The 14,612-nt window shown below is 45.9% G+C and overlaps 1 protein-coding gene across 1 annotated transcript in view; it reads right to left on the bottom strand.

Moving 5' to 3' along the window:
- The window catches only part of LOC101102109 (deleted in malignant brain tumors 1 protein), a 75,183-nt gene that overhangs the window by 15,481 nt on the left and 45,090 nt on the right, over positions 1–14,612 (bottom strand). The window contains 1 exon segment of the mRNA XM_042238611.1: positions 10,265–10,576. Coding sequence (XP_042094545.1) covers positions 10,265–10,576 — 312 coding nt within the window.

The following is a 14,612-nucleotide window of genomic DNA, read 5'->3' as shown; positions in this document are numbered from 1 at the left end:
ATTTATCATAAACATATTTTAAAACTTTCAAAGAATTTATCAGGACATAAACAGTCATTTAATGAGCTCACTGGAAAATCAAATAATTTATAAGCAAGTAATTTATAAGAGAATAATTTAAAAGACAGACGAAGCCCGAAATTAACATCAAAATTAATACCTGTTGAGGTGGTTACAGCAATGCTCAGAGATGCTGGAGATAAGAAAAGACAATTGATTAAAACTTGCCAAATGACAAAAAATAGTTGTATGATAGTTAATTTTCTTCCCTCTGTCCCTGGAGCATAGAAACCATGTGTGCATGCGTGCGTGCTCAGTCACGTCCGACTCTTGTGACCCCATGGACTGTATTCTGCCAGGCCCTCAGTCCATGGAATTTTCCAGGCAAGAACACTGGAGTGAGTTGCCATTTCCTACTCCAGGGGATCTTCCCAACCCAGGGATCACAGCTGAGTCTCCTGCATTGCAGGTCAATTTTTTTTTTAACCCACTGAGCCTTTGGGGAAGCCTACAGAAACCACAGACATCATTTATTTAATCAGTAAGTCTTGATTCATTTATCTATTCTGGTAGGCACTGTGCTAAATGCTGGAGTGGGGCAATCAACGAAACTAGGTATGGCTCCTGCTCTACAAAACTGCACTTGTGACAAGCGCTGTGGAGAGCTGCGTGGTGCTATGAGAACCTGCAGCCGATGAGCTGACCTGGCCAGGGAGGTCCCCTCTCTGCCTTCCTGACCCCTTGAGTCCCCAGGCCTGCTGCAGAGTCTGGCCCAGACGAGGCACTCTGCTCAAAAGACAACAACAACCTGACGATACACCTCCCCCAGAGCTGTCCTAGTCTCGGCCCTGGTGGCATGACAGAGGCAACCTTGCTGTCTCATCCGTCTACATTTGCAGTGGGCAGAGGGCATTACCAGGTGAAGGAGTCACTTCTGCTGAAGTTGGAATGATGCCTGAATATGAAACACAAACAGCAAAGTTAGTCAGTGGATCAGAAAGTTCTTAATCTTTTTCTAATATACACAATTCTGCCTTTCCTATTATCTCATTAACCAGGCTTTGCTATTGGAAAAATTTAAGTGTGAGAACTAATTGTTTCCCACCCTCTTGAATAAAAGTTTAAGTACCTCAATTAAAAATACATGAGTGGTGTGTCCCCTGAACTGCTGTTTGTACACACACAACAGTCAACCAAAGTGGAAATACACACTGTAGTCATTTCTCTGTTATCAGGCATTGCTCTGAAGCTAAATGTTTATTAGGCGGTTTTAAATCTTTTCTATTCAATGATAATTGACACCTGTTGCCATTTTAGTACCAAAGTCAAATTATCTGTTGTATTCTGTGTTAATTTTTTCCTATTTTGTTGTCTTCCTAACTAAAGCTTATCACTTATCCTATCTCTTCAAGAGAAACTGTACATTTCTCTGTCTCTTAAATACAGATCTTCTGTTCATTAGAATATCGGAGCCTCTGGCAAAATGGCAAGAGGGATGGTATGAGCAGATACAAACTATTATATATGGGATGGATCAACAACAAGGTCCTGCTGTATAGCACAGGGAACTATCCTGTGATAAACTATAATGGAAAAGAATATAAAAATATGTTTATATGTATGTAACTGAGTTACTAGCTGTACAGCAGAAATTAACACTGTCAATAAACCTGTGAATCAACTATCCTTCAATAAATTTTTTTTTGGATGGCAAAAATAAAAACCGCACATGAGCTGTTATCAATTAAAACTCTCCTGAAAGGAAACAAGTCTCCCTGTCCTCTTAAATAGAAGATATTGGTCATATTTTAAATTGCATGATTCAGGCTCATTAAGAAGAAACCCTTGCTGTTCAAGGTTGTATTAAGGAGGTATCTCAAAGGATGTTGAGTTTAGTGGGTATTTTTGCTTCATGTTGTGATATTTAGAAAGGCTGGTGACACTGATTTTCTGAACCCTTCTGTGGCTGTCTGTTAGCATTTCCTGCCCTTACCACTGCGGCTCTTCTATGAGGTCTCCCCCTCCCAGTCTCTGCACCCCCTCCCTAATCTGTTGTCTCTCATAATACATGATCAGCGGGGAGACCAGAGAGCCAATTGTTAATGTGGATTAACAGCTGACTCTGTGGATCACTCCCAAGTGTATGCAAGCGCTTTCCTTGAATGTTGGGACCTCAACTTCACTGTATATTTGTCTATTTCTGGATTCTAGTCTATTTTCCAAGGGATTAATTCAGCCAAGTGACCCCTGGGCCAACAGTACTCTTTAGGTAGAATTTCAACACATCAATAACTCTTAACATTAGTAAGAGGACAAATCAGCAGAAAACTTGTTACCAGTCGTAAGGACCAAATCTGTGGCTGAAACTGAGGCAGGAACTGTCAAAACAAGCACAATTTATAGAAAACTGTAATTAAATACCACTCTTTTCAATCACGTTCATTGGTAAAATTTTTAGAAGAATGACCCTGCTTACAAATTATATCATATTTGATTATGCTCTGTTACTATTTGATTCTCCTGTCCTCCTTTCCATTAAGCTAAGGGAAATAAATAGTGGGGGAGGGGATACTTGGGTCTGGGACCCAGGAGATTTGGGTTCTAGTCTCTTCTCTGTGTGTAAACAGGCATGTGACTTTGGACAAGTTCCTTTGCATCTTGAAACTTCAGAGGATGCATCTGAAAAATGGAGTCCATGGACCAGCAGCATCTGTACCATCCTGTGAGAAAGGCAGACATTTAAAACCCCACCCCACCCCTCACTCTCGCTTAAGGAACTGAATTGAAATCTGCATCTTAACAAGATCTCCAGGTGATTTATAGACACATTAAAATTTGAGAGGCACCAAGCATCCAAGTGGAGATGACTCCAGGTCCAGAAATAATTGGCACGGGCCAGGAGGAAACTAGACAGACAGCACGTGCCCATAAAGGGAAACCGTCCCCTCTCTGCCCTGGACAATCGGTGCCCTGTGAAAATTCACACTTGTATTTCCCAGCCTCTGGCTTTCCCATCAAAGCTTGAAATCTGGACTTTTATATGAAATCTCCTACTTTTAAAATGTGGTATTAAAAAGAATGAAACTTTGCATAGGCAAAACTCTGTTGTCTGAAACAAAACCCATCCACAGGTCAAAACTGGTCTGCCAGCTGCATCTTTGTAACTTCAGGTCTGAACAATCTCTAAGATTTCTTCCAACTCTTGTAAAGATGTTACACTGTGATGATGTCATATTGAATTTGTCCTTGGCTGAGAGATCTGGTAGCTGATTCTCGTAGATACAACAAGGAGACATATCTGTTTCACATTCTGATTTTCCATAGAATGTCCATTTCTATCAAGTTTGGCCGAGGGCTCCGAGACTTTAAAAATAGGAATCGTGAGCTACTTACATAACTGTTTACAGTTCAGAGAATATTTGGGTTGAATTGACTTGGGTTGAGATGATATTTCTCCAATTTGCTTGGTTGTATATTGATCAACTCAGGTCCTAAGATGATCCCCAGTGTCCACAAGAGGAAGTTTACAAAAGGACACGTGAGTTGCTCACCTAGAGAACCAGGCAGGTCCCAGGAGGTGGCAGCACACATATCCCTCAGGGATGCGACAGCAAGCTCCCATCACCAAGAGCTTGCCCAGGAGTGTGCCGCCCAATCCTCGGACAAGTGCCACCCTCCCATTCTGCAGATGATGAAACAGAGGCTCTGAGAGGGAAGGGGACTTGCCCAGTTGTCACCCAAAGGTTTAAGGCTGGAGCCAGACCATAATCCCAGGTTCTCTGGCTCCAAATTCTATAATGCTGCATTTCTACTCAAACCCGGAAGATCTCAGCAGTCAAAGAAGTTTGAGAAATGTTGGATACAGCCAAATTTAAAGAAGATCCCTTATGGTAGGGCTTGTCAGAGCTTTAACATTTTAATAGACTGAATCCTCAAGAGAGGGGTATTATATTTCCCCAACTTATTATGGGCTTCCCTTGTGGCTCAGCTGGTAAAGAATCTGCCTGCAGTGCAGGACCTGGGTTCCATCCTTGGGTTGGGAAGATCCCCTGGAGAAGGGAAAGGCTACCCACTCCAATATTCTGGCCTGGAGAATTGCATGGACTGTATAGTCCATGGGGTCGCAAAGAGTCGGACACGACTGAATGACTTTCACTTTCACTTTCAACTTATTTAGCCATGCAAATGCTTTTTTTTTTTTTTTGACTGCACAGCAAGTGGGATCTTAGTTCCTGGACCAGGGATCGAATCCTCGTCTACTACAGCAGAAGCGCAGAGTCTTAACCACTGGACCACCAGGAAAGTCCCGTAAATGCTTTTAACAGATTCGCCTGTCACTGGATTGGTGTGCTATACTCATGGGAGATGTAGGACTCGATTATTTCCTGAAAATGCAGATTAGAGGTATATTTTTTTGCCTGAGATGCCTGAAGCCCTGTGAGCTAAAAATTAACTCACTGAATTTCCAAATGTGTGAACACTGTTGTGAATACGAACAAAGCTCCTGACTTCTCTACTGTGGCACCAAGGACTGAAAAGCACGTTGAACACAGTGCCTTATGTATCAAAAGTATATAATCAGTATCTGTCCAATTCACTCCTACATTACTCAAGAAATATATGAGTACTTTATGTTAGTTTGATATGAGCTTGATGTTTATCTTCATATGAGGTATAACCTTTAACCCTAACCATAAGCAAGGCAGTCTATATAAATATGATTTATATCAAGCAAGCAAGAAAATAAAATTACCAGGTGAGGTGATCATTTCTGTGGCTGATGCTGAAATGATAAAAACAAACCAGAGACCAAAATAAGACAAAATCCAAACAAAAATCCCACCCACGTATAAGAAATTTGGAAGATACTGTTTTATTGGGTTGGCCACAAAGTGCGTTTGGGTTTTCCGGTTCCAGCTTATGGAAAACCCTAAATGCACTTTATGACTGACCGAATATTTTAAAGATTTGTACCTCAGATATGCAAATTAGATACAAAATGACCTGAAATGTGACATCAAAGATAAAGCCTGCTGGGATGAGACTGGAACAGAGACAGGGATGCATGCGGCAGGAAGTGGGAAGCAAACATTTATTGTTGTGGGAACAGTGTGATCTCCCTGGATGGATCAGAAAGCCTGTTTCCTGGATGCAGGGAAGAGAAAACATTTCCTAGAATTGCAAAGTACTAGGAACCTTCCTGGGCTTCCAGGGTGGCTCAGTGGCTAAAGAATCCACATGCAAAGCAGGAGATACAGGGGACACAGTTTTGATCCCTGGGTCAGGAAGATCCCCTGGGGAAGGGGACGGCAACCCACTCCAGTATTCCTGCCTGGAGAATCCCATATACAGAGAAGCCTGGTGGGCTACAGTCCACGGGGTTGCAAAAGAGTCGGACATGACTGAAGCAACTGAGCACACACACACAGGAACCTTCCTAATCCTGACTTTAGGTTTCTAACATTGGTTTCTCATCTTCATCCAACAAACTAGCTTATGACACAGTACTAAGTTGTCTAAGTGTTAGGAGAAAGTGGGTGTTTAACACAATAAAGGGGATTATGAGCCCCGATTCAGTGTTCATTTTTTCTTGTTAATGATCTATCATGGCTGAAACACAGACGTGACCTTGAAGCCTCGCACTGGAGTGTAAGCACCCGAGGCAGGATGGCTGTCTGCCGCTCTCGTTACTATATCCACCTGAGTCGTGTCTGGTGAATATAAAGCGCTCAGTGCCCGTGTGCTCAGTCACGTCTGACTCTTTGCGACCCCATGGACTGCAGCCCACCAGGCTCCTCTATCCATGGAATTCTCCAGGCAAGAATACTGGAATGGGTTGCCATCCCCTTTTCCAGGGGATCTTCCCAATTCAGGGATCGAACCCACATCACTTACATCTGCTGCATTGGCAGGGAGATTCTTTACCACCAGCACTACCTGGGAAGCCCAAAGTGCTCAGTAAATATCTGTTAAATAAATGGATGGATGAACTAAATCCTATTTTTTTGGTCCTTGCTCTATGAAAATAAGAGAAGCTGGGCAGTGGGTATTTGCATTTCATCTGATTTCCTTTTCTATTTTACATTTTTTGGCGGTCTCATATAGTACATAATTGGGCCGAATTAACAGAAGAAGAAAGGGAAACTATCTCAAATCATTGGGGCCAAAAGAAATAGCGTTGATGCTTTCACAAGCGGCATAGGTGAGAGGAATCTGGTTTTGTTCATGGAATTTCCCAACACAGCACTACTAAGTCAGCTTTAAAGCTCACAACAGATCATTTCAAGACACAGGAAGTACAATGAATTACCCCAGTGGGTGGATGACAGAGGGGACCTGGCAATTCCTTGAAGATGGGAGAGACTGGACTCTAAAGTGAACTCAAGGGTGTTGACTCAGCATTGGGTAGATCAGCAAATGAAGAGAGGCTAGGAATGACCCAGAGGCCTGCTGAACAATATTGAGAAGGGTCCTTGACTTTGTGTTTGGGGGACCCTGATGGGACTCAAGCTTCCCCATAAGTTGTTTGCCTGCCCTGGAGCCCCAAACACTGTGGGGCTGGCCTGCTTGGCAGATGAGGCTCTGCTGCTTGGGGAGGAGGCTGGGTCTCAGGGTAGGCCTGGTACCTGCACAGACGGCCCCGGCATAGCCTCGTGGGGTCCACAGTCATGGATAGACAGGCCGAGGTGCCAGCACTGGCCTAGGTGGGCCTATTGCCCGAGCATGGCACATGGTCCAGGGAGATGGGGCTGAAGCCATCACCAAACAGACTGCTCCTCGGGGCCGCCAGCCCAGCTGCCGGCACAGCACCTGGGTGGCCGGCAGGTCCCGGGGTCGTCACACACTGTCCCCCAGGTGCTGTGGTGGTGGATCTCCACGCGGCCCTCACACCTGCTCCTGCCACTGGCCAGCCACCACGGGCAGATCTACAGGGGCCCAGAGCCCGGCCGGCTTGAGAAGCTTCCCTCCCTTCTCAAATGAGAGGGCTTTCCATCTAGAGAATCCACCCCAGTTTGCGGGCACTTTACAAACATTGATGGGAATGACATGCACGGAAGAAAGAAAAGGACTGCTTTTCTGTATCTGAAATTTAGCACAGACTCTGCAGTGCTATCCTCATTGGGCAGTTTCTTTATGGGAACACAAGTGACCTTGCTGGCTTTGTAGCAGGCGTAGTATGTGTATGTGTGCACGCTCAGTCACGTCCAACTCTTTGTGACCCCACAGACTGTAGCCCACCAGGCTCCTCTGTCCATGGACTTCCCAGGTAAGAACACTGGAGCGGGTTGCCAGTTCCTTCTCCAGGGGATCTTCTCGCCCCAGGGTGGAATTTGCATCTCCTGAGTCTCCTGCACTTCAGGCAGATTCTTTACCACTGAGCCATCAGGAAACCGCCTTGAAGGAGACACACACACACCTAAAAATAACTTTCTGGGAATTTCCCTGGTGGTCCAGGGGCCAAGACTCCATGCTCCCTATGCAGGGGATCAGGGTTCAATCCCTGGTCTAGGAATTAGATCCCACACACCACAGGTAAGGCATGATATGGCCAAGTAAATAAATTATAAAGAAAGAAAAATAACCAGCCTTCATCCTCTCTGGGGTGTCATTTCTCATGTTGTTTCTCTCAAAACTAAACACAGTTCAGCTGAAGGCTTAGGATTCAGACTTTGCTTTTCTAGCCCTGATTTCTCAAAGTATATTATGAAATTTTCAGGACAAAATTATTTTCACTTTTCTTGAATTTGAAAACTATATTCATTGGAGAATGATGGAGGAAGTCAGAGGTCAGGAGAATAAGCAGCAGAAGAGATGGTGTCATTGTGCAAGAAGGTAAAGGATTTGGTCAAGTGACACTGAGCCCTGAATTAAAAGCAGGTGAAGTCGATCCTCAGATTCTGAGTCCCAGAGTCTGGGGCTGGTTGGTGGGCTCCCTCTTTGAGAAGGACCCACCAGAGCTCTGTGTGGGTCAGGGCCTTAATAAGGCCTTTCCTTGACTGAGGGTAGGTGGGTTATTTGTTCTCCCTGAAAAGGTCCCTACATGAGGAACACCCACCTTCCTTTAATGAGCAGATTTCACTCCATACAGGACTATGAAAATAATGTTGGCTACATTTCTATTGGCCACTAACGGCAGGACCCCAGTCTTAGAAAAACATACAAAATATAAGAATGGAAACAGTACCTATTAGTTGGTAAACATGTGACTCTTCCCCAGGAGTTGAAGTAACTATAGAGATAAAAAAGAAAATAGGTCACCATGAGGACATTTCAAACAAGCACAGTGAAATTTCATATTTTTCTAAGTGAAATGAGTTAGTCGCTCAGTTGTGGCCAACACAATGTGCCACGCTCCTCTGTCCGTGGGATTCTCCCGCAAGACTACTGGAGTGGGTAGCCATTCCCTTCTCCAGGGGACCTTCCTGACACAGGGATCAAACCCAGGTCTCCTGAATTGCAGGAAGATTCTTTATTGTCTGAGCCACCAGGGAAGCCCATGTTTTTCTCAGGTACCATCCTAATCACACACATGAGTTTGCTTTTAAACCATCCCTTCTAATCTCTCATCAAATAGTTGCTATTTAAAATATGATAGCTCATAAATGTGTACACATCATTCTGGTTAGGAATAAGGAAACAGCAGAGATAAGAATGATGCTGTCCCTGATAGGCATCCCTGATAGCTCAGTTGGTAAAGAATCTGCCTGCAATGCAGGAGACCCCAGTGCAATTCCTGGATCACGAAGATCCTCTGGAGAAAGGATAGGCTACCTACTCCAGTATTGTTGGGCTTTCCTGGTGCCTCAGTTGGTAAAGAATCAGCCTACAATGCAGGAGACCTGGGTTCGATCCCTGGGTTGGGAAGATCTCCTGGAGAAGGGAAAGGCTACCCACTCCAGTATTCTGGCCTGGAGAATTTCATGGACTCTATATAGTTCATGGGGTTGCAAAGAGTCAGACATGACTGAGCGACTTTCACTTTCACTTTGGGATCATGCAGATACGGCCCCCTAGGATGGGGGCGTCTTGTTAGTGCCACAGAATTCAGGGGCAGCATCCCGGGCCCCAGGTAGGGGTGCTCCCAGGGGAGGAGCCACTTCTTCCCAGGCCCACCTGCCCCCAGACCTTCCTGTCTCTGGCCCCCACAGCCTCTGCAGCATGAGCCACCATTCTGGGTCAAGAACTAGTGTCTCAGAATCTCACCGAAATGCAGCTCTCACATGCAGAAGCAATGATGTATCAGCATGCTAACACCCAGGACAGCCTCTCCTCTGGGTATAAAGCAGGGCCCCCACGGGACTGGGGGCAGCTTCACATTCTGGGAGAGTGGAAAGGTCAGGAGCTCAGAGCATCATGGTTAAGGAAAGTTAAGACTGGGAAGGAAGACCAGCGTGGGGATCCTGCACCAGATGGCTAGTCACCAATCAGCAAGTAAAATGGATGTGAGTGCACGAGTACCTGGATTCCCAGCAGCTGCAGAATCTGCAGAGATGAAGGAAACAGGAGGATGGATTAATAGAAGCCAGGGTGGTGGAGTGGTTCAAAGATCACGGTCTCAGTTAGCATGCTGCTCAACAGGCCTGGTAAACAACTGTCCTGAAGCATCCAGGGCTGCGCCTCTGGGTTTTCACAGCCAGCTGTGGGCTGTTTCACTTGGCTAAAATCTCTGAGTTAGTGATTCTGACAGAGTTGGCCTTGGCAACCAAAATACCACTGCCAACAATAAAATAATTAAAGTTTTTGCACATTTTTTTGTGTGTGCGTGTGTTTAGTCACTAAGTTAGGTCCAACTGTTTGCGACCAACTGAACTATAGCCCGCCAGGCTCCTCTCCCCATGAGATTTCTCAGGCAAGAATACCGAAATGGCTTGCCATTTCCTCCTGCTGGGGATCTTCTGGACCCAGGAATCTAACCCAGATCTCTTGCATTGGCAGGGGGATTCTTTCTGTACATTGACAATGTGTCATATGCTTGACTATGTATTCTACATGGAATATTTCACTTAATCCACCCATCAGCTTTATGAAATAAGTACTATTAATTTTTTTTATTTTACAACTGATTAATCTTTGCAGACACTCAAGCTGGATGGTGTCCTCCCGTGTGTTAAACAGCTGGCATATTTTTCAGAGTTAGAATAGAAATCTGCCATCTGGAGTACAGCGAAAGGTTGAAGGCATGGAGGAATTCCAGACTCAATGTGCCAATTCCAGGCTTGGCCGGGGCAGCCCCGTGCCTGGCCCAGAAGACACCTGTGCTCACCTGAGCAGACGACACCAGCATCTTCATGGTGCCCGCAGTTGTGGGTGAACCAGCCGCTGTGAGGGCACTGCGCCAGGGAGGACTCACTGCCCGTGCATTTGACATCGTCCAAGAGAATGCTCCCTTCTCCGGGGCTGAATCTGGCCCCCGGGAGGGCAGACATGGCCCGGCCACAGCCAAGCTGCCTGCAGACCACGTGGGCATCCTCGATGGACCAGCTGTCATCACACACAGTGCCCCAGGTGTTGGCATGGCAGACTTCCACTCGGCCCTCACACCGGCTTGACCCATCAGCCAGCCGCAGGCCCAGACCTTGGTGGACAATCCAAACAATGACTTCCATCAAGGCTTGTCCAGAGAGGCCACTGGAAGAGTCAGTATCTCTTGGAAATTGGGCACTGACCATGGATGATAACAAATCTACTCCCCACCTTCATTTTAAGTTCGCCCTGGGTATTACTTTGTGTTTTTTCAGCATTACAGCTGGCTAAGAAATGGTTTTGCTTCTTAGCCAGCTGCTCCAGAGCCCTGCCTCCTGACATAGCTGCCCCTTCTTGCTGTGACGTCTTGGTTTATGGCACTCAGAGGGTTTGTTGGATTTTTCATGAGAAGCTATCAGGCACACACTAATTGGTGTGTGTGTGTGTGTGAGAGAGAGATTCTCTGAGAGCCTTGTACACACTGATCAAGTGACAAGAACAATAATTTGCATCTACATTATCCCCAGGATCGGGTGTCACCACGTGCAGTGATGCTCTAGGAAGTATAAAGGGCAGTCGTCGCAGGCTGTTCCCCACAGTCAAAGGGCGGTGTTACAAAAAAGAGTAGAGGCTGGATATGCTCAGAACACAGCTGAGGGGAGCTCACAGCAGGACTGGGTGGAGATGTGGGGTCAGCCAGGTACCCCCATTCCAGCCTTTCTGGGTGCTGGCTTCCACTCCAGTTCCCACAAGCCATCCTTGCATCTCACAGCCTCTTTCCTCTCCCTTTCCAATCGCAGATTTTCTAGGTGAACCTGGACTTCATCAGCCCTTCCTTCAACAGTAGCCATGTGTATGGCCTGAGGCTGCGGAGGAAGGTGCTTTCTGAAGGGACATTTTCTCCCACGGTAATGCTGGAGCTTTTCTGACCTAAAACTGTGAAAGGGAAGGCAGTTGAAGAAAGTGGGAAAGATTACCTGTTGATGTGGGCACCTCTGTTGGCACTGGAAAAGATGCTAAGGACAGAAAGAACATGAAAGAAAAAATTATACAACAGCCTCTTTAAGTGTCAAACATATTTGACTCTCAGTCAAAGCTTGAGGGGCAGGGCTCCCTTGCTTGTAGATTATCTAGTTTCTAACTTGATTCCCTTCCCAAGTCCTTTCTCTGTGGGGAGAACACACCAACTGGTGTGTCTGGAAGGGTACAAGCCAGCTCACACAAGCTCAAGAAAATAAAAGCATGGAATAGGGGGGTTGATAGATGAACAAACAGTAGGTATATTTTAAAGTCAACAAGCATCCTTTGGGGATCACTTCTCTTCAGTATAACCTACTCTAGTGCTCATTAAAGGCTAGGGTTCGCTTCTTTTTTTTTCTAACTCTTCTCAGCACATTTTATTTTATTCTTAAAGACTATGGAAAAGGAGCTGACCTAATTCCAAATGTGACAATGACTGGGCCAATCAGAGTCAGGGAAAGACTTAAGGAGTGGTGATTTGGGCTCCTTCATGTACAGTTCTGTCAAGCAGAAGGCAATATTCAGAGGCAACACCCTGCAGGGTGATGGAAGGGAGAGGGTGAGAAGACAGGGAGATGGAAGTGGGGTTAAGGAGATAGCTGACGTCTGACTGGTGAGCCCCACACAGCAAGCACCCCCCTACTCTACATAGAGAGATCCAGTGAACCCCAGCCTGGCTTTACGATACCAATGCTATGATCTTCCTTCTCATCCTTAACCAGAGGAGGAAACCGAGGCACGGAGAGGTCCAGGGATTTGCTCAAGGTCCCACTGCTGGTGAAGGTGGAGCCAGAGCAACAGACCCAGGTCATTTGGTCCTTGAATCACAACCCTGTCTCCCATGGTGACTTTGCCAAGGCAAGTTATAGCCACTTAGTTCAGAACAACTGCAGGTACCTGAAGTTGGGTGGCCCACAGCCGCTGACGGTGTTGAGTAAGGCAGGGAGGCTACAAGAGATGTAAATCAAGAGACATGTAAATCAGATTACATCCCTTGATTCTTCTTAAACCCAAGGGGGTAGATTTGCTTGTTTGCAGCAATAAGGTGTATGTCTTGTCTGGGGAAGAAACTGCATCCCATCTGGGCATCTGAGAATGGCCCTGAGTTGCCATGGCTACCACGTCCAAATGTCCTACTTGATTTCTGTCCCATTGCCAGAAACTGCAGCATCATTTTTGTGGATTTTGGTGGTGGGTGGGTGGGTAGCAGAGGCCACAGGGATGGTTGGCTTGTGTGGAGCATCGATCTTGCCAGTTGGTTTGGTTTTGTAATTCTTCCTGGGTGTGGGCTTGCCTCCCAGACTAAATGTCAGTCTGCAAAGGGCAGAACCATGTTTGTCTCAAGGACATACACTGGCAAGGTCAGCACTGGGAAGGAGCAGACGAGCCCCAGAGTGGGTGGTGGAGCTGGGTCAGGCCCCTCTGCGACCCCCCTCCACCATCTCCTGGGTACCCAGGGCTCTTGCTCCAAACCTTTCTGCCCTGTAGGTCCCCAGCCTTGTCCTCTGATGCTACAGCTCCTGCTTTGCTGAGAGCACTGATTCTGCTCTTCACTTCTCTCCTCCTCTCAGAACCTTTCAGGCCTTTCACCCTCTGCTTGTTCTTTCCTCCTGTCTCAAGCAGTTGCTGCCAGTCTAGCTGATGAACCAGTTTGCCTTTTGCCAGCCAAAGCCAGAAGGATGTGGAGATAAAGGGGGGCTTTTGACTCCAAGTACTGAATTTATCTGCAGAGGCTCAGCTGGGATACAACTGAGGAGTAAGGATGCTGGGTGAGGAGCTGGGCTTCCAGCTCTGTGACTTTCAGAGCATCCCTGGTTACCTGTGATACTGGTGGGGGTGAGGGTCTGAACCGAAGAGACATTCCCAAGGCATCACTCATCACTGGTGGGAGGCCAGAAAATCTGAGGTTTTACGACTTCTATTTTCAGAGTCATGCATTCATTGAATTAAAATATAAAAGCTTACATTTAGTTCTGTTCCGCTTAAGGATATTTTCAGATGTAGGTGGTTGTGAATTGGTTAGATAGTTCACTATTTATTTTTAACCATTTTAACTTTGTTTTATTGCTGCTGTATTTATTCTTATGCATTTTCTATTCATGGCAAGTTATCCTGACCCTCCATATGGTGGTAATATAAGTTTTTCTTGCAAAGTGAATTCACTTGAGTGAAAAGAATAGAGCTGATATAAAGGAAAGCATTAAGAAAACTCGACTGTGGGTATATGACATGAAATGCCAGGCTGGATGAATCACAAGCTGGAATCAAGATTGCTGGGAGAAATATCAACAACCTCAGATAGCAGATGATACCACTCTAATGGCAGAAAGTGAAGAGGAACTAAAGAGCCTCTTTATAGGGATGAAGAGGAGAGGGAAAAAGCTGGTTTGAAACTCAACATTCAAAAAACTAAGATCATGGCATCTGCCCATCACCTTATGGCAAATAGAAGGGGAAAAAATGCAAACAGTGGCAGATTTTCTTTTTGGGGTTCCAAAATCACTGCAGACTGTAACTGCAGCCATGAAATTGAGACTCTTGCTCTCGGAAGAAAAGCTATGACAAACCTAGACAGCGTATTGAAAAACAGAGACATCACTTTCCCAAGATCTGTATAGTCAAAGCTCTGTTTTTTTAGTAGTTATGTGTGGATGTGGTGAGAGCTGGACCATAAAGAAGGCCGAGCACCAAGGAATTGATGCTTTTTAATTGGAGAAGACTATTGTAGTCCCTTGGACTACAAGGAGACCAAACCAGTCAATGTGAAAGGAAATCAATCACCAATATTCATTGGAAGGACTGATGCTGAAGTTGAAGCTCCAACACTTTGGCCACCTGATCCAAAGAGCTGACTCAGCAGAAAAGACCCCAGTGCTGGGAAAGATTGAAGGCAAAAGGAGAAGGGGGTGGCAGAGGATAGGATGGTTAGGTACATCACCGACTCAATGGATATGAATTTAAGCAAACTCCAGGAGATAGTGGAGTACAGAGAAGCCTGTTGTGCTACAGTCCACGGGGTCATAAAGAGTCAGACATGACTTAGTGACTACAACAACAAGAACCATGGGTAGTGGGTGCATACGATGGGGACCATGCAGGGCTGAAGCTTGGGAAACAGGGACCATCCA

The sequence above is a fragment of the Ovis aries genome, chromosome 22 (genome assembly GCF_016772045.2).
Source record: "Ovis aries strain OAR_USU_Benz2616 breed Rambouillet chromosome 22, ARS-UI_Ramb_v3.0, whole genome shotgun sequence".
Classification (NCBI taxonomy): Eukaryota; Metazoa; Chordata; class Mammalia; order Artiodactyla; family Bovidae; genus Ovis; species Ovis aries.
The sequence above is the reverse complement of the archived record's forward strand: the minus strand, read 5'-3'. Positions and strand labels throughout refer to the sequence as shown.